The sequence below is a fragment of the Bos mutus genome, chromosome 7, assembly GCF_027580195.1.
Source record: "Bos mutus isolate GX-2022 chromosome 7, NWIPB_WYAK_1.1, whole genome shotgun sequence".
Lineage (NCBI taxonomy): Eukaryota > Metazoa > Chordata > Mammalia > Artiodactyla > Bovidae > Bos > Bos mutus.
This window is the reverse complement of record NC_091623.1, coordinates 12540001-12561897: the sequence shown is the minus strand read 5'-3', so window position 1 is coordinate 12561897 and position 21897 is coordinate 12540001. Positions and strand designations below refer to the sequence as shown.

At 39.6% G+C, this 21897-nt stretch overlaps 1 protein-coding gene across 1 annotated transcript; it reads right to left on the bottom strand.

Annotated features, from left to right (window-relative positions):
- Window positions 1-180: 180 nt before the first annotated feature.
- On the bottom strand, window positions 181-8748 carry ZCCHC9 (zinc finger CCHC-type containing 9). The gene is made up of 6 exons (XM_005904545.3): window positions 8597-8748; window positions 6730-7136; window positions 4635-4785; window positions 4225-4317; window positions 2031-2099; window positions 181-771 (listed from the first exon to the last, which is right to left on the bottom strand). Exons 2-6 carry the CDS (start codon window positions 7111-7113, stop codon window positions 653-655), a joined length of 816 nt encoding a protein of 271 aa, XP_005904607.1. The 5' UTR covers window positions 7114-7136; window positions 8597-8748; the 3' UTR covers window positions 181-652.
- Between the last annotated feature and the right edge of the window lie 13149 nt (window positions 8749-21897).

Here is a 21897-nt window from a genome sequence, read left to right as displayed (position 1 = left end):
GCTGAGGTACTCTTCTATTTTAACCTCAATAATTTGTAAATCTTTATGCCAAAACTAAAACAAACATTAATCGAAATTAATCTCATTCAGGATTCATAAAAGATCATGTTTCCAAAGAGATTGTTACATGGACATTACCAAGGCTCATTCAATCCAAAATTAGGTATTCACAAAACTAGGTAAATAGCAAATGAATTTTTATTTACTATTTTAAAAATACATTTTGTGGCAATTATAAATAAATTTCTAACATAATGATAAATTGATACTTTGAACCAACAACAGGACCACAAATTCACTTCCAAATGCAAAGCAGTTACCCTATGTTTAGGGATAGTTCATATTAATGCATAATTTTGTTTTTAAGAAACAAATGATTGTTACAATCAGGTATATAATCACTTAGTTACACCTAAGTTCTATCGGTCAAAAATATATTCTTTTAGAAAATCCATTTTAAACATCTTACACTTTTTTCAGTGATCTTCTCCAAACAATGGGAGACAATGGGAGAAGTGCCCCTTGATGGACACTGGTTTGATCACACCTAAATTATACTGATATCTATAATACAGGCCTCCAAGGGACAGTCTAGCTCCAACTTGTAAAGCAGGCCCAGTTCAGAATGTTGAACAAACAACAGTACTAATCATCAAAAATTAACAACTTTAGGTATCTTTGTTTTCGGTTTCTGTGGTTTAGGCACATCCAAAATTTCTTCATAGTCTGCACTCATTCCCTTTGCCCAGCGACCAACTGTGACCACTCGATCTGTAAAGACACAGAAACCTCAAAATGTAAGAAAGACAGTGATCAAATACACCCACCTAGATTGACTGGTACTGGTTTAGCAAAGGAACTAGTTTTGACATGAATAATCACAAAGAAGAATCCATCACTAAAGCAAAGTGAGCAATTCTGTAATTGATTATAACCCTTGATTTCAGAGTACACGGGCAATTTGTCATCCCAATTAGGGAAATGCAGCAACTGCTTTGCAATGCACAAGTTGATGAGAAAGCTCTTTCATTCTTTCCCAGAGTTCATCATTATAGAGTCAATGAATTCCAAGAGACCGTAAACAGCAAGACTTATGAAGCATCAGTTTTAAATGCACAAGATTCCACCTGTGAAATTATACAACATCTGCTTGTCAGTCTTGTCATTTGGGAAGTGGCAATCCTCCCAGGAGGGAGAATTCAAATTCCACTTCTCATTTCAATCTCACTGCCTACAATGTAGTAAAGACTATCTTCTTCTAGACAAGAGTCTAAACAAGAACTCTTGGTTTTCAAATTCAAATGCTAGGGGTAGGAAGTAAGAATGGGCAGACTTATTTGTTTAGTTCTATGACCATTTGATATAGAAAGAAATGTGCTTTTTCTCCAAGAAGCACTACTGGGCTACCCTACTGTCTTGCCTCCTTTCACACACAGATTGTCATCATTCTAATCTAGGCAAACTAATCTAACAATGGTCTCCACATCCCCCAATATCTGTCTTAGGTTTGTTGAACATTTATGAAGTTTTAGATGACCAACGGTAGTTATTTGTCAGGAAAAAAATATAAACTGGCCAGATACTATGTGGATTACACAATTTGAATATTTCTGGAAGTTTTTGCAACCAACTTGGAATCCTTCTGACTTCAGAACATACATGAGGATTCTCAATCATAACAATACTGCAACTTATTCTATTCAATTTCTTAGTAAATTAATATTTTTAAATAACATAATTGGCTGTTATTATTAAACACATAAGTTAGCAAACACAAATATTTATGAATAAGATGCTTTATAAAATCAGGGTCCTCCGGGGCTTACTGATCATTTTTCTTCCCACCTGAGAACAGCTGCTAATGTTTACTTAGTACTGCTGATAAAGAAATGATGAAGTCATTACTGAAACAGGAAACCAGACAGTCTTAAAACCAGTTGTACCTCAGGGAGTTGTTAATAACAAAATTCAATAAAAACACAGAGGAATATTCAATCTCACCCCTTCTAAAGGAGGCCCAGAGATCTCACCTGAGTTCTGACTTTCGGGACAATCTTTCTTCATATGTTCCACAGAGCCACACAGTCTGCAGCCACCACCTATAAAAAAAACAAAGTCACTGAAAACCTCTGATACTTAAGTAGGGCATTTAATGTCTCTAAGCACTTTCATATCTTGTTTGGTCCTCATAACCTTGTTAGCTGCAAAGGTAGCTGAATAGGAACGACTTATTCCTATTAATAAGTCTATTCTCCATTCCTCTTAACCTCATAGAGCACTAAACTGTATCAACCCACCATTTCTTGTCCCTGACCTTCAAAGGAGATGTGGGAAAGTGAGAAATGACAAAAGGTACTTGTTCTCTAGAGTCCAGGAGCCACTGCATGGAAGCCTAGGTCTTAACCACAGTTAGAAAGGCATGGGCTTGTGAACTATGAAAAATTTGTGTGCAGATGCATTTTTTGAGGAGAATGCCCACAGTTTTTAATCAGATTCTTTAGTGATCAATGCCCCATCCCCCTAAAAAAGGATACAGACCACTGCCCTGCTATACAGGTCAGATGGGCGTGAGTAGTTACAAAAGGAATGAAATTAACTTTTATATCAGTGCCTTTATCTGCCAGGCATCCTAACTCTAGTAAAAATGCCTATTTGCCTACTTTAAGCAACATCCCAGGACTGTGAGTTACAATACAGTCCTAAAATGAGTTTTTCTAAAAGGAATCTTTCACTGAATAGTCAAACACTATTGCTTAATGGTCAAGCATTATCATGATCATGCTCATAATATCAAATGACTTCTCAAAAAATGACCCTAACAGGGTATAAACTTGGATTAACTCATACTTTTCTGTGACTTAATCCCCTTGCCACATTTTTTATATCTGGTCATTTTGGTTCGCCATACAAAGGCATTTTTGCTCACTAGCCATATTATATGGCCTGTTTATTAAGTTCAAAACTGAAAGACACTTTTGAGTATCTTTCAGGTCCAAGACTCTTTACTGCTGTAGATGCCACAGTGAAACAGAGGAGGCACTTTAATAATTACTCTAATCCTCATAACTCTTCAAGGTAAAATATCATAATTCATCAAATCTAAGACACCACTGATTATAAGATATATCATTCATTCCTTTCTGGGGAAAAAAAAACTGCCTATTATGTAACACCCACCAATAGTAAGATACATTGAGTTCAGATATATTAAAATGTAAAAAAAAAAAAAAAAAAAATGCATCTTAGAATTAGTGAAATAAAATTTTCTCATCTTCATTTCACAGGTGAGGAAACTGAGATGAGAAAAGTTAAATACCTTGGCCAAAGTCCCACAGTTAGTGAGTGGTAGTGCTGAGACTATAACTAGTGTTAACTCCAAAGTTAAGCTTTTTCACTGGACTTTTGCAAGGGAACCCAGGATATGACACTAGAAGTGTCTAGAACCTAATGGTACCAGCATCACATTAATAAATGACTCACATTAACAGATGCCAACCTCCTCCTTAAAGCTTTAAATATCACAGACTTTATTGTGGGCACCTTAAGACATTAGCTGAGCCAAAGGTAAGAATGTTACATGGCCCATGCCAGACAATAAACTAAGGAAAACATTCAGAAAAAAAAAAAATCCAGAATGGTGAGTACCAACCCTTCTACCCAAAATATTACACTATACTGAGATTAAATTCACCACACTATTTTTTAAATCTTATATTAAAGAAATAATCTTTTTGCTTGTTAGGTTTAAAAGTAGATATTTATAACATATTCTCACAAATGATACTGAAGTAAGTACATACAGTTTGAAATACAGAGGTCAGCTTTTTCTGATTTGACATATCAACTTAAATTACACCAAGTCTAGTACATAGACTGTGTGCTCAGTTGCTCAGTTGTGTCCGACTCTTTGAGACCCCACGGACTGTAGCCTGCCAGCTCCTCTGTTCATGGGGATTCTCCAGGCAAGAATACTGGAGTGGGTTGTAATTTCCTTCTCCAGGGGATCTTCCCAGCCCAAGCATCAAACCCCGTTTCCCACATCTCCTTTACTGCAGGTGGATTCTTTACCTCTAAGCCACCATAGGATAATGCTTGATAAAAATAATGAAATTCTAGAGATTTTGCCACTTATTCAGGAATTTAAAAACTGTTTAAATGTAAATTAAATCACAACTGCATGATAACTCACCACCATTTTCAACATACAAGAGTAACAGTACTCACCATCAGCATAGAGTCCTTTGGGATTATCAGGACAAGATCTGGACAGATGCCCCATTTCCCCACAAACAAAACATTTTGCAAAAGGAAATTCACCTGTAATGATCAACAGTTTCTGTTTAGTTACATACATGTATGGATGTGCGTGTATATATATCAACATAGATAGATACAGATACCTATCTGTATCTATCTATATATATATAGTGTAATTCATATTACTTTAAAACACTCTGAGAAGAAAACATATTTGTTGTTACGTAATTTAAAGTTTAATCACATTTGATTTCAAACTATTAAGTGACACACTCATAACAAACCCTGTCAGCAATGAAAAAACCAGTTGGTTACTTACTGGCCACTTTGCTCATTAACCAAATAAAAAAACTGATAGGAAAAAAACAACAACATACCAAGAGCTGGGTCTACTTTAGCCTTGCACTTGGTTATTTCGTGCTCTGTGGATCCACACCTGTAACATATTCCAGTGCCCATTTCTTGATTCTCAAGGGCAGCAGGGCAATCTGCAATCCCATGGCCAGGCTGTCTACAATGGAAACATACCTGAGAAAACAAAAAGTGAGTTTCCACACTGCAACACGACACTGGCTTTATTAATTCTAGTCATCAAAAAAACCATCCCATTTTAAAGCTGTCTAGTTCTGTTTTTTGAACTCTCCGTATTTCATCTGTAGAAAAAAGTGTTTCACATTCTCCTAAACCGTAAGAAACGTCATTTTCATCAAAGGGTTTCATTGCTTTTGAAAACCCTCTATTCATAAATCTATCAGTCTAGGAGACAAAGTTATAAATCTTTGCAGGAGGTAATTGCTTAAAAGAATTAAGCAAATATGGACTCATTACATTTCATTTCATTAATGGGGATGTCTGTATCTTAAACTGAGTTTTCTGGAGGAGACCCAGGCAATGAGCATAAAAATTATCACTCAAAATTAATACCTTCACTTTTTAAAGTTCATGTCATAGAATGAATTTGGGTCAAGTGATTCCATTTAAGTTGTGATTCAAATCATAAGCTATATTTCACACCAAAAATTATACTTTATAATTTTTATATCTTTTACATGTTCCTTAATATTTATAAACAGAGGTTTCATCTTAAAATATATGCACATTTTAAAGGTATTATTCTAAGGTGAATTATTTGGCTCCAGCATAACATTGAACAATGGTTTTGATGCTTTAAATAATACCTAGCAATTTGGAGGATTTTTTTGCTGCAATAAATAAAATTATCAGTCATAATCGAAGATGGTAGATATTTAAGACATTTTATTTAAACTGGAAAAAGTTTTTGGATAAAACAGTTCATCATTTTTTAATTAACAATTAAGAACTGATGCTTAGTCTGAGATACTAAGAAAAGTAAGAAAATGAATTGAAAGGTCTCAACAAGCCTTATAGTATTAAAGCCTATGCTTTATTATAAAGAATTCCTTTTTTGTTTTGAAAAACAATGTCTTTCCCCTTAATTAAAAACATAAATATTCCCTTAAAGTCATAATACTAAACTTTTTCAAAAAGTATGCAATTCATCACACTGCCTATGTCAAAGAAATTATCTTTAAATTAAAAAAAATATTTATTTATTTATTTGGTTGCGCTGGGTCTTAACTGCAGCTGTTGAGATCTTCGATCTTCCTTGCAGCCTGCAGAATCTTTAGTTGGGTGGGGCATGTGGGATGCAATTCCCTGACCACGGATCAAACCTTGAACCTGGGGCCCCCTGCAATGATGCATAGAGTCTTAACCACTGGACACCAGAAAAGTCCTAAAATTATCTTAAAATTATCTTCATGTTAAATTAACTTGACTTTAAAATATTTTAAAATAACTGCACAATTTAAACAAGACTATCTTGATCCAAATAGAAATGATTCTCTTTTCTATCCCAATTTATTCATAAGGAATATTTTATCAGTATTAGCTTATAAAAGAATCTTACAAAAGACTCTCCAAATATGATACTGCATAAAAATAACCCTGCAAATAGAAACCACATTTATGGAAGCTGCAACATTTCAAGTCTACATTGTTGCAAACAATGCTCTACATTTAGTAAGTCTATTAAAAAATAAAAATGTAAAATAGCAACAAGTGTTGATTCTTATGTATTACCCTGCTAGAAGAATCTCTTGCTAGAGAAGGGAAAGAATTATACCAGTATTTCATTTCCTGGGTTTGAAACACCTTAAAATCTAGGTGTTGGGAATGCAGAAATTAAAATATATATATATGCACACTCATGTTTTCTACCCAAAATATGGAGATAATGCCATCTTTGTGTATTGTGATAATTCATCAGTACATCAAGTATATAGCATATAAGAGCATATAAACAGAAATCCTAGAGTTACTGCTAGCCCTCACAAAGATGCCATCTAAGACTAGCATACAGCCACAATCACACTCTGCTAAAATATGTATATGAGCATATGAGTAAGTTTCCCACCATACAACATAATGTGAGAGAAGTGATAATCTTACCATTGCATTTTTCTTTGCTGCTTGTCTTTTTAATCGTCTTCCTTCCCGGCGACTGTCTTTCTTTAAAGCAACTTCAATTTCTTCCCTTACTTTCTGACTGTCTGTTGCTATCACCTCACCATTGTGAAGCATCTGTGAGTTTTGTCTTAAATATTCCATGAATCCATTCACATCTTCATTTAAATACTCCTTTTTCTTTTTATTCTTTCTGTGTTTTGCTTGGGGGGCATCATTTTTAAGGGACAGCCTATTGGCTTCAAGTTGTTTACTCTTTGGAAGATTTTGGCTTTGTCCCTCAGAGGACCCCTTCTTCAAGTCCTCCCATGATGTTGCAGGAAAGGGTCGTTTGTTCTGTGTGGTAGTGACTCGTGCCCACCTGGTCATAGCTTCATTAGAGGTGTATCAATCTTTAAGACAAGCATAGTCATCATTTCAAAGAAAAAAATGAAACTAAAGATATATGCTATATCACTATATCAATGATACCCATATGTTGAGTGTTAATTATTAGAAGACTTTTTAACTTAAAAACTTAGAGATCTATATATTTAATTCTATAACATGCTGCATAGACAGACCTGCAATGTAAATCTAGCCCTTGCCAGAGAAGCTACCACTCCAGTTAAAAAGAAAAAAAAAGCAACTATTAAAAAAAAAAAAAAAAAAAACACAGATATAAATACTTGCTTCAATGGAAAACAACTCAGCAAAAAACCAAATTACTTCCAAAATGAAATCACATGGTAATAGTAAATTAAGTTACTTTTCCCAAATTTTGCAGTTTTCTTAGTTTATGTGCCTATCTCCAAGTCCCAGGTCTACTTTCTTCCAATCTTTTTGCACCATCTGCCATTTCATCACAAATAATTTGTACAGCAAATTAGTAAGTATACACAAATCTTGTCCTTAAGCATGAAGTTGTCATTACAACTCCTTCCCAAAGACTGATAAGCAAAACATACTCGTTTACAGTCACATGATAATACCGAGTCTACCTCGTTTTTTAAATTTTATTTTTAATTAGAGGGTAATTACAATGTTGTGATGGTTTTTGCCATACATCAAAATCAATGGGCCATAGGTATACATATGTCCCTTCCCTCTTGAACCCCCTTCCCACCCCCTCCCTCCCCTCTAGGTTGTCACAGAATACCGGCTTTGGGTTCCCTGCTTCATACAGCAAGCTTTCACTGGTTATTTACTTTACATACGGTAAAGTATATGTTTAAATGCTAGTCTCTCAAATCATCCCACCTTCTTCTTCCCCTACTGTGTCCAAAAGTCTGTTTCTTGTCTCTGTCTCCTGTAATCAGAGTATAATCTACTTCCAATTTAAGTGACTTAGCAGCAGCAGCAACCCAGCTGTTTCACATCGTTTCCGACTATTAGCACGCTCCCTTCTAGGGCAGCATTCCCTGCACTAACCAGTGTTAACCTCAGCTTTGGCCACAACATCCTTTCAACACAAGCGGTGGGGAGGAGCCAATAAACAGGCGTGGGACTCTGCACGCCACTTTACACCACGCGCGCACACTCGTCGCCGCAGATCCTGTGGCAGTCACGGTGGGGAATGGGGCCGTTCAAGGGGAGATGGATGATCCTTCTTCTGAGAACAAGGAACTGGGGGAGCTCTAAGTATCCAGTCGGTCGCGTCCATTCCGCCCGACCGGCCCCAGTGAGGCTGGACGCTCCGGCCCAAGCGGCTACTCAACTACAGCTGAAACGGATCCCCGCGCTCCGCCTGGGCCCGCCGCGAAGCGCGGTGCTTCAGCTTCACCTGGCGCTGGGGGCCCTCGCTGCCAGTTCCTGCGCCCTCCCGCCGGGCCCCAGGGAACGGGCCTTACTCCCCCAACGCGCAGCTTCTTACCAGGAAAGGATCCTCCAGAGCAGCGGAGTTAGCAGGCCAGAAAAAACCCGTCCCCCTGCGGCGGAGACGGCGACACCCGGGACCGGAAGCACGTCGTCCCTGCAGTGCGTCACTTCCGGCGAGCAATTGGCTTACTAGCAGTCGTGTCCCTGTCCGGCGCTGCGGTGCACCTCAGCTCTGGGAAAGGTGGCTAATTAGTAAATGTGGAGGGCGCAGTGTTTGAAGGGCACGCGCTGGGCGCGGGGGACGCGAAGATGAAGAGTGTACGATCTGTGCTGTGCAGAACGCAAGGCATAATGGGGGGAGACGAATGAGAGGATCCTTGGCGATGGGAAAGGCCCAAAAGGCTTCCCTAAGAAATGGTCTTTGTACTGGACCTCATCGTAAAATTAGGCAAACATTTCTTGGAATTGGTAGCGGGAGGGACTTACATTTTCATTTGTTGCTGTTACTCAGTCGCTTAGTCGTGTCTGACTCTGCTACCCTGTGTACTACAGCAGGCCAGGCGTCCCTGTCCTTCGCTATCTCCGGGAGTTTGCTCAAACTCATGACCATTGAGTAGGTGATGCCATCCAACCATCTCATCCTCTGTCGTCCCTTTCTCCTGCCTTCAATCTTTCCCAGCATCAGGGTCTTTTCCAGTGAGTCAGCTCCTGGCATCAGGTGGCCAAAATATTGAAGCTTCAGCTTTAGCACTAGTCCTTCCAGTGAATATTCAGGGTTGATTCCCTTTAACTAAGATTTAGGATTCAGTGGTTAGAGCTCCTTGCAGTCCAAGGGACTCTCAAGAGGCTTCTCCAACACCACAGTTCAAAAGCATCAGTTCTTCAGTGCTCAGCCTTTTTTATTGTCCAGTTCTCACAGTACATGACTACTGGAAAAATCATAGCTTTGATTATACAGATCTTTGTAGGCAAAGTATTGTCTCTGCCTGTTAATATGCTGTCTAGGTTTGTCATAACTTTTCTTCCAAGGAGCAAATGTCTTGTCATTTCATGGCTTCAGTCACCATCTGCAGTCATTTTGGAGCCCAAGAAAATAAAATCTATCACTGTTTCCATTGTTTCTCCATCAATTTGCCATGAAGTGATGGGACCAGATGCTGTGATCTTTGTTTTTTGAAAGTTGTATTTTAAACCAGCTTTTTCACTCTCCTGCTTCACCATCAAGAGGCTCTTTAATTACTCTCTGCTTTCTGCCATAAGAGTGGTATCATCTCCATATCTGAGGTTATTAATATTTCTCCTGGCAATCTTGATTCCAGCTTGTGCTTCATCTAGCCGGGTATCTTGGATGAGGTACTCTGAATATAAATTAAATAAGCAGGGTGATAGAGAAGTACATGACCTTTGGCATGTCTGGCCTCTCCCACACCTTGAGTATTCCCAACCTCCAGGAGTGGGCCCTTGGCAGCCATGTTTATATCGTGTGACTAACTCCTCACAGCTGATTGGGCCAGGACCAGGCACCTGTGATCGAAAGTGGTCCAATCTGAGACTTGTGCCTGAAATCAGGACATGCAGTCGCAGGACATTACATTTTCCTAAGCAGCAGTAAAGTAAAACTATTAGCACGGTGGGAATGGATCACTGTAATGAAAATATGAAAAGGACGTTTGGGGCCCTATCAGGTGGAGGTGGTTCAGAGTAAGGAAGCTTCCTGCAGTGCAGGAGACCTGGGTTCCATCCCTGGTTTGGGAAGATCCCCTGGAGAAGGGGATGGCTACCCACTCCAGTATTCTTGTCTGGGGAATTCCATGGACAGAGGAGCCTGGTGGCTATAGTTCATGGGGTCTATAGCTTTTTACTGGGTGGAGATGGTGCCCCATAGTCCTAAACAATGCTATTTAAGCATTCAATTGAAATACCACCATGTGGAATCAAAGAAGGTCTGTCTTCAAGAGAGAAACCTTAGTCTCCTGAGCAACTATCTCCACAACCCCCTTCCCTCCCCTGCAAAAAAACAAATGGCTACCACCAGTGTTTGTATTTGGTGGGAAAACTGGTAATCTGCTCAGCTAACCAGGACAACTGCTCCCATCCCCATCATCACACTCAATCCATTTCACCTCTTAAACTCTTAAGGAGCTGTTTTTATCACTGCTGCTACTTCCTTTGTTCCAGCTTTCATCATGAATCAGTGGCAGCTGATCTGGGCATCTGTTCTCGCTCCACTCCCTCAAATCCATTTTCCATGCTTTAGCAAAGCAAACTTTTGAAATGTAAATCAGATTGTTGCTCTCCTGCTTTAAACCCTTCTGTAGTTTCCCACTGTTCTTAAGGTGAAATTCAAACTCCCTAAGATGGAATTCAAACTCATTAAGGAGATGCTTCCCTGATAGCTCAGTTGGTGAAGAATTCGCCTGCAATGCAGGAGATTCCGGTTTGATTCCTGGGTCGGGAACATCCCCTGGAGATGAGATAGGCTACCCACTCCAGTATGTTTGGGCTTCCTATGTGGCTCAGCTGATAAGGAATCCGCCTGCAATGCGGGAGACCTGGCTTTGACCCCTGGGTTGGGAAGATCCCCTGGAGGAGGGAACAGCTTACCCACTCCAGTATTCTGGCCTTCAGAATTCCATGAACTGTATAGTCCATGGGGTTGCAAAGAGCTGGACACGACTGAGCGACTTTCACTTCACTTCACTTCACTTCAAAGAGATGTTAAGTCCCTGCCTCCTTCTCTAGCCTCACTGTACAAGTTTCCTCTCTTCTTTGAGGTCTATGACAGGAGTCTAACATTCACCTTGTTATCTCCAAGCCTTTGTACATATTCTGTTCTCTTTGTAGGGTACTCCTCCTCTTATTCTTCCAATTAATTTCCATTCACCCTTCAAGACTTTTAATGTGTTATTCTCAAGTAAGCCATCCAAGAGCTTCCCAGGTGGCACTAGTGGTAAAGAACCCCCCTGCTAGTGCAGGAAACATAATTCCCTGGGTCAGGAAGATCCCTGGGTTGGGACAATCCCTTGGAGGAGGGCATGCAAGCCTTTCCAGTATTCTTGCATGGCAAAACCCATGGAAGAGGAGCCTGGCAGGATACAGTCCACTGGACTGAAAAGAGTCATACATGGCTGAAGTGACTGAGCATGCATGCAAGGCTTCCAAAGCCCCTCTCTCCAACCTAGATCAATTCCTAATACACACTCACAGCAGTCTGTATATACTTCCTTATGGTGCTTTTCAAATTTGTAATTCATAGTGAATTGTGTAATAAGTTATTTGCTGTATCCCCATTGCCTGGTACATAGTTGATGCTCAGTATGGTTTGTTAACTAAATGAAGACTAAGTATTTTGCAATGCTTGGTAAAGTAAGCTAGAAAAGTACTCTATTTTAAGAGGAAAGATTAAAGTCGATGCTACAGGAATATTGTTATTTGATATGGTAAATATCACAAATATCCTAGTCTTATGGGGGTAAAAGTTAAAAAAAACTTTTTTTTAATTCCTCCAGCTCTGGAAGAGAAGAAGCCTCCTGAAAGATGAAAGCATTCATGCTTAGTCGTTCAGCAATGTCCGAGTCTTTGTGACCCCATGGAGTGTCACAGTCTCCTCTGTCCATGGGACTCTCCAGGCAAGAATACTGGAGTGGTTAGCCATTCCCTTCTCCAGGGACTCTTCCCAACCTAAGGGTCAAATCCAGGTCTTCTGCATTGCAGGCATATTTTTTACCGTCTGAGCCAAGAGGGAAGCCTAAAAGATGTATGAGAGTGCTGCTTATATCATCATTTTCTTAACTAGCTGTCTTCAGGCTCTAAATGTCAACCTGCCATGCCTGTGTGCTTAGTCATGTCCGACTCTTTGCAACCCCATGGACTGTAGCCCTCCAGGCTCCTCTGTCCATGGGATTCTCCAGGCAAGAATACTGGAGCAGGTTGCCATTTCCTTCTCCAGGGTATCTTCCTGACCTAGGAATTGAACCCATGTCTCCTGTGTCTCCTGCACTGCAGGCAGATTCTTTACCCTCTGAGCCATCAGGAAATGTCAACCTAGACCCTGACATTTCATAAGAGGTTTTCTTTTGTAGACACCAGGTTCTTGCACATAGTGTATACCACTAGAGGGTGCATTCAACTAAAACTCATCTTTAGTGATGTACTGAATTTTAATCTGTAGAAGGTTGTACATTCCTGGAAGTGAAGGAAAATGATCTCAATTTATTTTTGTGGAAATGCATCAAATAAAAATTAGAAATTGAGTAAATCAGCCATAGATATCCTTTCAGATTCAGAAGAAAGTATTAGTATTAATAATAGCTAACTTCCACTGAATATTTTATAGGTACCTAGAACTGTGTTTAATGCTTTACATTCATCACCTGATTAATCCATCCAGTATCCTGAGAGGTAGAAAATATTATGCTCTCCATTTTACAATGAAAAACAAGTTCAGTGAACTAAAGTAACTTATCCAAGGTCACATATTTGGTAAGAAGAGTCAGGATTTAAATATCAAGATCTCAATTCAAAGGTGTGAGCTCCATTAGTATGTTGAAATATTAATACTACAGGGGATTGTTTGCTGGCTTGAACCCTTAATGTGGGTTAAAACAGACTTTACTCACCCTTGCCCATGTGAGACTTTTTTTTTTAATGTATTCACTTTTACAGTTCAAGAGATTTTTTTAATTAAAATTTTTCATTCAGATATTAAAATACTGATTAAATGTGTTATTTTCAAAACAATATGATCCAAAGCGTAAATGTTAAGTGAGAAACTGAAGTTCTGGTTAGGAAGGACTGAAGTACCTCATTTTTAGAAAATTGTGAAGTATATAGTGTGTACAGAAAAGGTTATAAAACATATGAAGTAATTATAAAGCACATGTTCATGTAAACACTGCGAAGTTTAAGAAGCAGACAATTGCCAGATATTGTTTGAAATCATATTAATGTAAATATTTTTGCAGAGGCAGTACCTTTTAATGTTTCAAACAAAAATTGTTTGTTATGATATTAATATAAGCTTTCTACAAACCATCTCTCATCCTGATAACAATAAATTCTGGACAAAATGTATAAAACAACTACCTGAGGATTCTGAAGAGTAAATAAAAGCAGACATTTGTGGAGGGGAGTAGAAATCTGAAGAAGCAATTAGCACATGACTGTGTGTCCCTCTGTGTGTTTGTGTCTTTGCCGTAAGAGAGGGCCGCAGCCGCAAAGTACGTGAGCAGCTAGAACTGCAGTAGAGACCCTACCATCAACTTTCTGGCGTGAGGAACCAGGGGAAAGAAGCATGCAACAGCCACTCCTGGAGAACGAGGAGAGAAAAATCTGAAGAAAGAGTGTTCTTGAAGCTCTCTTTGTATGTGTATGTATTTTGTATTGGGTTGTCCAAAGTTCATTCATGCTTATGGAAAACCTGAACAAACTTTATGGCTGACCCACAATATGTCTATGGATCCCTCACAAGTCTCAGGCTGCTCCCTGAACCCACATGCAGAGGACAAACTTAAGAGGCTAAAAGAATGAACTGAAATTTGAGTTTTCACTGACAGAAAGTGAGGCAAAGCCTGTAACGTAGTCTAAACACGTTAACGGCCCACTTAATTTTTTTTTCCTAAGGAATAAAACAGAACTCAGAATATATATATAATCGCATCCATAATGTCCAAGATAAAATCCAGAATGTAAATTTAGCACTGGTTTAGCGGTACTTTGAATTCTGATCTGTCCTAATTTGCCTGCTACTATTTTTCAGAGTCCTCAAAGAGCTTGATGTCTGCATTGTGTTTTACAGCTGCAATCATGGGGAGACAGGGGAGAGTGTACCCATTCCGTCTTACCTGGAATTGGAACCACTACCATTAGAATTTTAAATCCTCATTCTTGCCTGGATTCGCTGAGAATAAGAAGTCTTGTCGGCCTGAGTAAAGTCGCCTGTAGGTGCTTTAGGGCTGGGAGTGTCCAAGGACCACACGGGATAAGCCAGCCCTCAAGCTGAGTCTCACAGTAGCACCAGCAGCTATTTAGCTGTAGAGTAATTTGTAATGAGGGTTAGAGAATCTAAAAGAAGGGCTGGGACCAGATTTTACTAAGTTAAAGGATTTTTTAAATGCCAAATCAAAGTGTTTATAGTTTATCCTTTAGAGTATAAACAATGAAGACCTTCACATAGTCTTTTAGATTATACAGTAGATCCCATAAAATAGGTCGAGAGAAGAGGGTTGGATGTAGAAAAATGTTTTAATATCTTATGCAGTTCTCAGGAGCCTCTGGACAATATCCAACTCAGTTCAGTCTGTCAGTCATGTCCAACTCTTTGCGACCCCATGGACTCCCTGTCCATCACTAACTCCCAGAGTTTACTCAGACTCATGTCCATTGAGTCGGTGATTCCATCCAACCATCTCATCTTCTGTCATCCCTTTCTCCTCCTGTCTTCAATTTTTCCCAGCATCAGGGTCTTCTTCAGTGAGTCAGCTCTTGGCATCAAGTGGCCAAAGTACTGGAGCTTCAGCTTTAGCACTAGTCCTTCCAATGAATATTCAGGGTTGATTCCCTTTAGGATTGACTGGTTTGAGCTCCTGCTGTCCAAGGGACTCTCAAGAGTCTTCTCCAACACTGGACAATATACTTATTGACAAATATACGTACAGAATATATACTATACTAAACAGAAATACAGCACAAGAGAGGGAAAAAAAATAATGATTCTATTGTTGAGAATAAAAAATGAGATCCAGACCAGTGACATTCTAACAGGTTCCTTCTTAAAATTGTCGTGATTTTTTTAAGCTGCTTTAAGGCTCTTATAAGAAAAGATGCAAAAGGCAAGGAGAAAAGGAAAGATATAGCCATTTGAATGCAGAACTCCAAAGAATAGCAAGGAGAGATAAGAAAGGCTTCCTTAGCAATCAATGCAAAGAAATACAGGAAAACAACAGAATGGGAAAGACTAGAGATCTCTTCAAGAAAATTAGAGATACCAAGGGAAAATTTCATGCAAAGATGGGCTCGATAAAGGACAGAAATGGTATGGACCTAACAGAAGCAGAAGATATTAAGAAGAGGTGGCAAGAATACAGAGAAGAATGGTACAAAAAAGACCTTCATGACCCAGATAATCACGATGGTGTGATCACTGACCTAGAGCCAGACATCCTGGAATGTGAAGTCAAGTGAGCCTTAGAAAGCATCACTACGAACAAAACTAGTGGACGTGATGGAATTCCAGTTGAGCTATTTCAAATCCTGAAAGATGATGCTGTGAAAGTGCTGCACTCAATATGCCAGCAAATTTGGAAAACTCAGCAGTGGCCACAGGACTGGAAAAGGTCAGTTTTCATTCCAATCCCAAAGAAAGGCAATGCCAAAGAATGCTCAAACTACTGCACAATTGCACTCATCTCACAAACTAGCAAAGTAATGTTCAAAATTCTCCAAGCCAGGCTTCTACAGTACATGAACCGTGAACTTCCAGATGTTCAGGTGGATTGAGAAAAGGCAGAGGAACCAGAGATCATACTGCCAACATCCATTGGATCATCAAAAAAGCAAGAGAGTTCCAGAAAAACCTCTACTTCTTCTTTATTGACTATGCCAAAGCCTTTGACTGTGTGGATCACAACAAACTGTGGAAAATTCTGAAAGAGATGGGAATACCAGACAACCTGACCTGCCTCCTGAGAAATCTGTGTGCAGGTCAAGAAGCAACAGTTAGAACTGTACGTGGAATAACAGACTGGTTCCAAATTGGGAAAGGAGTACGTCAAGGCTGTACATTGTCACCCTGCTTATTTAACTTATATGCAGAGTACATCATGAGAAACGCTGGGCTGGAAGAAGCACGGGCTGTAATCAAGATTGCTGGGAGAAATATCAATAACCTCAGATATGCAGATGACACCACCCTTATGGCAGAAAGTGAAGAAGAACTAAAGAGCCTCTTGATGAAAGTGAAAGTGGAGAGTGAAAAAGTTGGCTTAAAGCTCAACATTCAGAAAACTAAGATCATGGCATCTGGTCCCATCACTTCATGGCAAATAGAAGGGGAAACAATGTAAACAGTGAGAAACTTTATTTTCGGGGTTCCAAAATCACTGCAGATGGTGACTGCAGCCATGAAATTAAAAGACGCTTGCTCCTTGGAAGAAAGCTATGACCAACCTAGATAGCATATTGACAAGCAGAGAAGCAGAGACATTACTTTGACAACAAACGTGTGTCTAGTCAAAGCTATGGTTTTTCCAGTGGTCATATATGGATGTGAGAGTTGGACTATAAAGAAAGCTGAGTGCCAAGAATTGATGATTTTGAACTGTGGTGTTGGAGAAGACTCTTGAGAGTCCCTTGGACTACAAGAGATCCAACCAGTTCATCCTAAAGGAAATCAGTCTTGAATATTCACTGGAAGGACTGATGCTGAAGCTGAAACTCCAATACTTTGGCCACCTGATTCAAAGAACTGACTATTGAAAAGACCTTGATGCTGGGAAAGAGTGAAGGCAGGAGGAGAAGGCAACGACAGAGGATGAGATGGTTGGATGGCATCACGGACTATGGGTGTGAGTTTGAGTAAGCTCTGGGAACTGGTGATGGACAGGGACGTGCTGGATGGACAGCAGGGCGTGCTGCAGTCCTTGGGATCACAAAGAGTCAGCCACGACTGAGCGACTGAACTGAACTGACTGAAGGCCCTTATAGTAAGGCCAGTGGGTAACAGAACTGAGTTCCTTTTTTCTTCGTTAAATATTATTTTACAACTACTCCTTAATGAACAAGCATTACCTTTAATATTATTACTAAAGAGCTTTTTTTAATCCATGGAAGTTTTGAGACAAGCGCATGAGAATTTCCAATTATATATAGATTCATAGAAATATATACCTTTAAAACTCTTGTTTTACGGGTCAGGGAAGTTAAGTGATTGCCAGAGAACACCGTGCTAGTGACACAGTTTTATTACCTGACATGCACATGGCGATGGCCCTGTATTTTTAGTTTTTCATTTGATTGTTGGTTTTCTCACTAAATAACAAGATTATAAGCAGGACCCGAAGTGCCTAACAGCAGAAATCCGTTAGTGGAAGTTGCTTGAGACTACTAAGCAATAAGGAAAAGAAATAATATGAAGTGTGTGTTCTCCCCTGAAAAAGCTTAAATCTTTTTCGTACTCTTTGTTTAAACACGAAAAAAGAGTAGCACTGGAAACATTAATCACAAAAATGATGTAGTCTTCTGACGCTCTTCTCACCCTCTTCTGGTGTCTCTCAAGCTTGAGTTCCTAATCAAGCATTTTAGTGGTTAGAGTTTCAAGTGCTTCAAATGAATACTTAAACCTAAATTATAAGTGGTAAGATTTGTAAGCTCTTCTCTCTGAAGTACTTCCTCCCCTTCTCCTAAAGCCTGAGGAAATGCTACCAGGTACAGCCCTATGTTCTAAGGGAGCACTGAGAGGTCTGTAGTTACAAAGGGAATTCTATAAAAGGATAGTTAGGAAGAAACATTTTTTGGTGTGTGTGTGTGTGTGCTGTGCTCATTTGTGTTCAGCTCTGCGAGCCCATGGACTGTAGCCTGCCAGGCTCCTCTGTCCATGGGATTTCCCCAGCAAGAATACTGGAGTGGGTTGCCATTTCCTTCTCCAGGGGATCTTTCTGACCCAGGGATCAAACCTGTATCTTTTGCATCTCCTGCACTGGCAGGTGGATTCATTACCACTGCGCCACCTGGGAAGCCTTTTTTATATCTACTGTTTGCCAGTACCTTGTTAAAGACTAGATATATAAAAATGACAGCCCTAGACTTTAAGCAGCCAACAACCTATAAGGGTAAGGCATGAAGACCTGTAAATCACCAGCAAGGTGATAAGTGTATGAACTACCCTGGGAGCACAGATTACAGATAAGGTCATTCTTCCTGGGAGACTTTTGGAAACTCTCACAACAGAATGTGTTGCAGACAACTGGAAAGAGGGATTAGGGAAGTGATGGGGAGGAGTTGATAAAAAAGAAAAAATCTACCCATCTTCTTCAATAAGATGAAATGCTTTGTGTAAATAAGGCACAATCACACACACACACACACACACACACACTCACAGACTTAAGCTAATACTTGATACAGGACCAAAGTGAACACAATAAAATGACTGAAATATTTAGAACAGATTTAGTAACTACTATAAGCAATCTACCTATAAATCACTGAGTAAAAAATAACAATTAATTTAAGAGGACCACACAGTTGGGAAATAGTCCTCCAAAAAGTATGGCATGGCAAATAAATGATCATGGGAAAGGAGGTTCCACAAATATTTTAAGAAACATTTATGGGCCAGGAAAATGTACCATCATATTTATACTTATTCTGGAAGATGTGAGTATATGGTGGTGAGCTCTATGAAGATGAACTGGGCACCGCCCATATTCCCAGAGGAATCTGTAATCTAGCGGAGGAGATAGGAAGGTGTGCCAACAGTACCCCAAGGAACAGATGAAAGAGGGCAAATGTGGAGCTGTACCCAGGTGTGCCCAAGGCAGGGCAATATGGAAATTATTAGCCAGTTTTCAAATAGAAATTGGCCATACGTGTATGTTGCTTTAGATATCTAAACTGTGTCTTGGAGCAGGAGAGCAAACCAACAAAGGGATTTCTTTCAAGATCTGATCCGAATGTACAGTGATGCGGTTTAGGGAAGGTTGCCCCAAGATGTTCCACTTTGGCCTCCTGATTATTCTCAGCTAAAAACAGGCAAGCCCCAGAAGACTTGAGAAGATTTTCTGAACATTCCTGATAGTGTCCAAAAGAATTTAGGATAGGCAGCCTGTCCCGGGAAGGAGGAGTTATCACCGTAAGTAACAACTATCATAAGTATGCTGTGTACACTAGCAGTGTGTCCTGTGACAATCGCTTAACTTCTCTGGCCTGTAAAACAAGAGAGGTAGACAGGAAGAAACCTAGCAAGGCCCATTTCATCAAAGTCCCGTGTCCCCTGTTTTTGCATGGCCCAGCAAACATTTGTACACCCAACATTAAGTCTTTTTATCATCCTGCAAATTATCTTACTTCCCTTTGAAGTCCCCGACCCCTACCTACTTCTCCTTAGTCCAGAATAACAGTGTTACCTCATCTTGCCTTGCCATCTTTGCAGTTTTTCATATTTATGAGGATTTTCCCATGCATATGCAATACATTTGATTTTCTCCTATTAATCTGCCCACATCTGCCTTTTAATTACCAGTGTAAACAGAGAAGAACAAAGAGCATTTCTATTCATCACCCGATTCTGCTAGGATTAAGTCGTAGTCTGCTGCAGTCCCTGACCAACTCTGTACTCTGAGAGGAAATTAAGCTGATAACAGGATGATGCACTCTGTGCCTCAGACAGAGGGAATTAAGATAACAGGATGCTCTATGCTTTGGACAGCAGGCCCCATGGATAGTTAGAGGTACATCTCAAGTCTTGCATCTTCCCATATATAGAAATACACTAAAACCATTAACTTGTGATACCTGTACTTTGTGACTAGCATTACTCCTTTTCCAACATATATGCTTGACAGATTGCTTCTCCAAAAATCATGTATCAATATTTGCACTTATTTCTTCCCATATGTATTTGGAGCAATTCTTCAGAGCTACTGAGAGGCTGTCTCAGGCTGTGCTGCTGCTGCTGCTAAGTTGCTTCAGTCGTGTCCAACTCTGTGCGACCCCATAGACGGCAGCCCACCAGGCTCCCCCATCCCTGGGATTCTCCAGGCAAGAACACTGGAGTGGGTTGCCATTTCCTTCTCCAATGCATGAAAGTGAAAAGTGAAAGTGAAGTCGCTCAGTCGTGTCTGACTCTTAGCGACCCAATGGACTGCAGCCTACTAGGCTCCTCCATCCATGGGATTTTCCAGGCAAGAGTACTGGAGTGGGGTGCCATCGCCTTCTCCATCTCAGGCTGTAGTTCTCAGTAAAAATCCCTGGACAAAAGAAATATATAACTCTTTGTGCATTTTTAAGTTGACACCAGCCAAAAGAACTAAGAGGGAAGCAGAGCAAAATTGCTCTTCCTCTCAACAGTCTTCAATCTATAGGTGTTTCTGCTTTTCCTGTAATGGGTATGTTTGAAAATTATATTTAGGATAGGGGCGATGACTACACACCAGTGTAAATGTGCTTAGTGCCACTGAACTGTACACTTCACAGTGGGAAATTTTATGTATTTTTATCACAATTTGAAAACCAGAAAAACTGCTCTTTGACCTTTTTATGTGTAGTATTTTCATCTTGATTCTCTTGAAGTTTACTTTTTACATTTTTATTTACTACTTAAGAAGCTGTTCTTAAATGTAAGAAGCAAGTTGTTATCCATGTATAATTTTCCTTTCTAATCATAAAGTCAGCCATCAACTTAAATTTGGAAAGTTCTGTTGTGGAGCACAAAGCATTTTTAAAATAAATATAGCCATTATTAGTAAGCACCTTATGCTCTAAAACTTTCCAAATAGTAATGAATATTCATAATATATAATACTAATGCTTACTCCAAAGAATAACAAGAAGAGATAAGAAAGCCTTCCTCAGCGATCAATGCAAAGAAATAGAGGAAAACAACAGAATGGGAAAGACTAGAGATCTCTTCAAGAAAATTAGAGATACCAAGGGAACATTTCATGCAAAGATGGGCTCGATAAAGGCCAGAAATGGTATGGACCTAACAGAAGCAGAAGATATTAAGAAGAGGTGGCAAGAATACACAGAAGAACTGTACAAAAGAGATAGTGATTATCTGGGTGAATGACCCAGATAATCACAATGGTGTGATCACTGACCTAGAGCCAGACATCCTGGAATGTGAAGTCAAGTGGGTCTAGAAAGCATCACTATGAACAAAGCTAGTGGAGGTGATGGAATTCCAGTTGAGCTATTTCCAAATTCTAAAAGATGATGCTGTGAAAGTGCTGCACTCAATATGCCAGCAAATTTGGAAAATTCAGCAGTGGCCACAGGACTGGAAAAGGTCAGTTTTCATTCCAATCCCAAAGAAAGGCAATGCCAAAGAATGCTCAAACTACTGCACAATTGCACTCATCTCACACACTAGTAAAGTAATGTTCAAAATTCTCCAAGCCAGGCTTCAGCAATACATGAACTGTGAACTTCCAGATGTTCAAGCTGGTTTTAGAAAAGGCAGAGGAACCAGAGACCAAATTGCCAACATCCGCTGGATCATGGAAAAAGCAAAAGAGTTCCAGAAAAACATCTATTTCTGCTTTATTGACTATGCCAAAGCCTTTGACTGTGTGGATCACAATAAACTGTGGAAAATTCTGAAAGAGATGGGAATACCAGACCACCTGACCTGCCTCT

What these genes read in the sequence shown, in the direction of transcription:
- ZCCHC9 (XM_005904545.3), bottom strand. Translation starts at nt 7,113, where the DNA reads ATGACCAGGTGGGCACGAGTCACTACCACACAGAACAAACGACCCTTT. An exon ending in CAGCAAAGAAAAATGCAATG is followed by an intron (nt 4,786 to 6,729) that starts GTAAGATTATCA and finishes TTGTTTTCTCAG; the next exon opens with GTATGTTTCCATTGTAGACA. An exon ending in TCCCGAAAGTCAGAACTCAG is followed by an intron (nt 772 to 2,030) that starts GTGAGATCTCTG and finishes GTGTCTTTACAG; the next exon opens with ATCGAGTGGTCACAGTTGGT.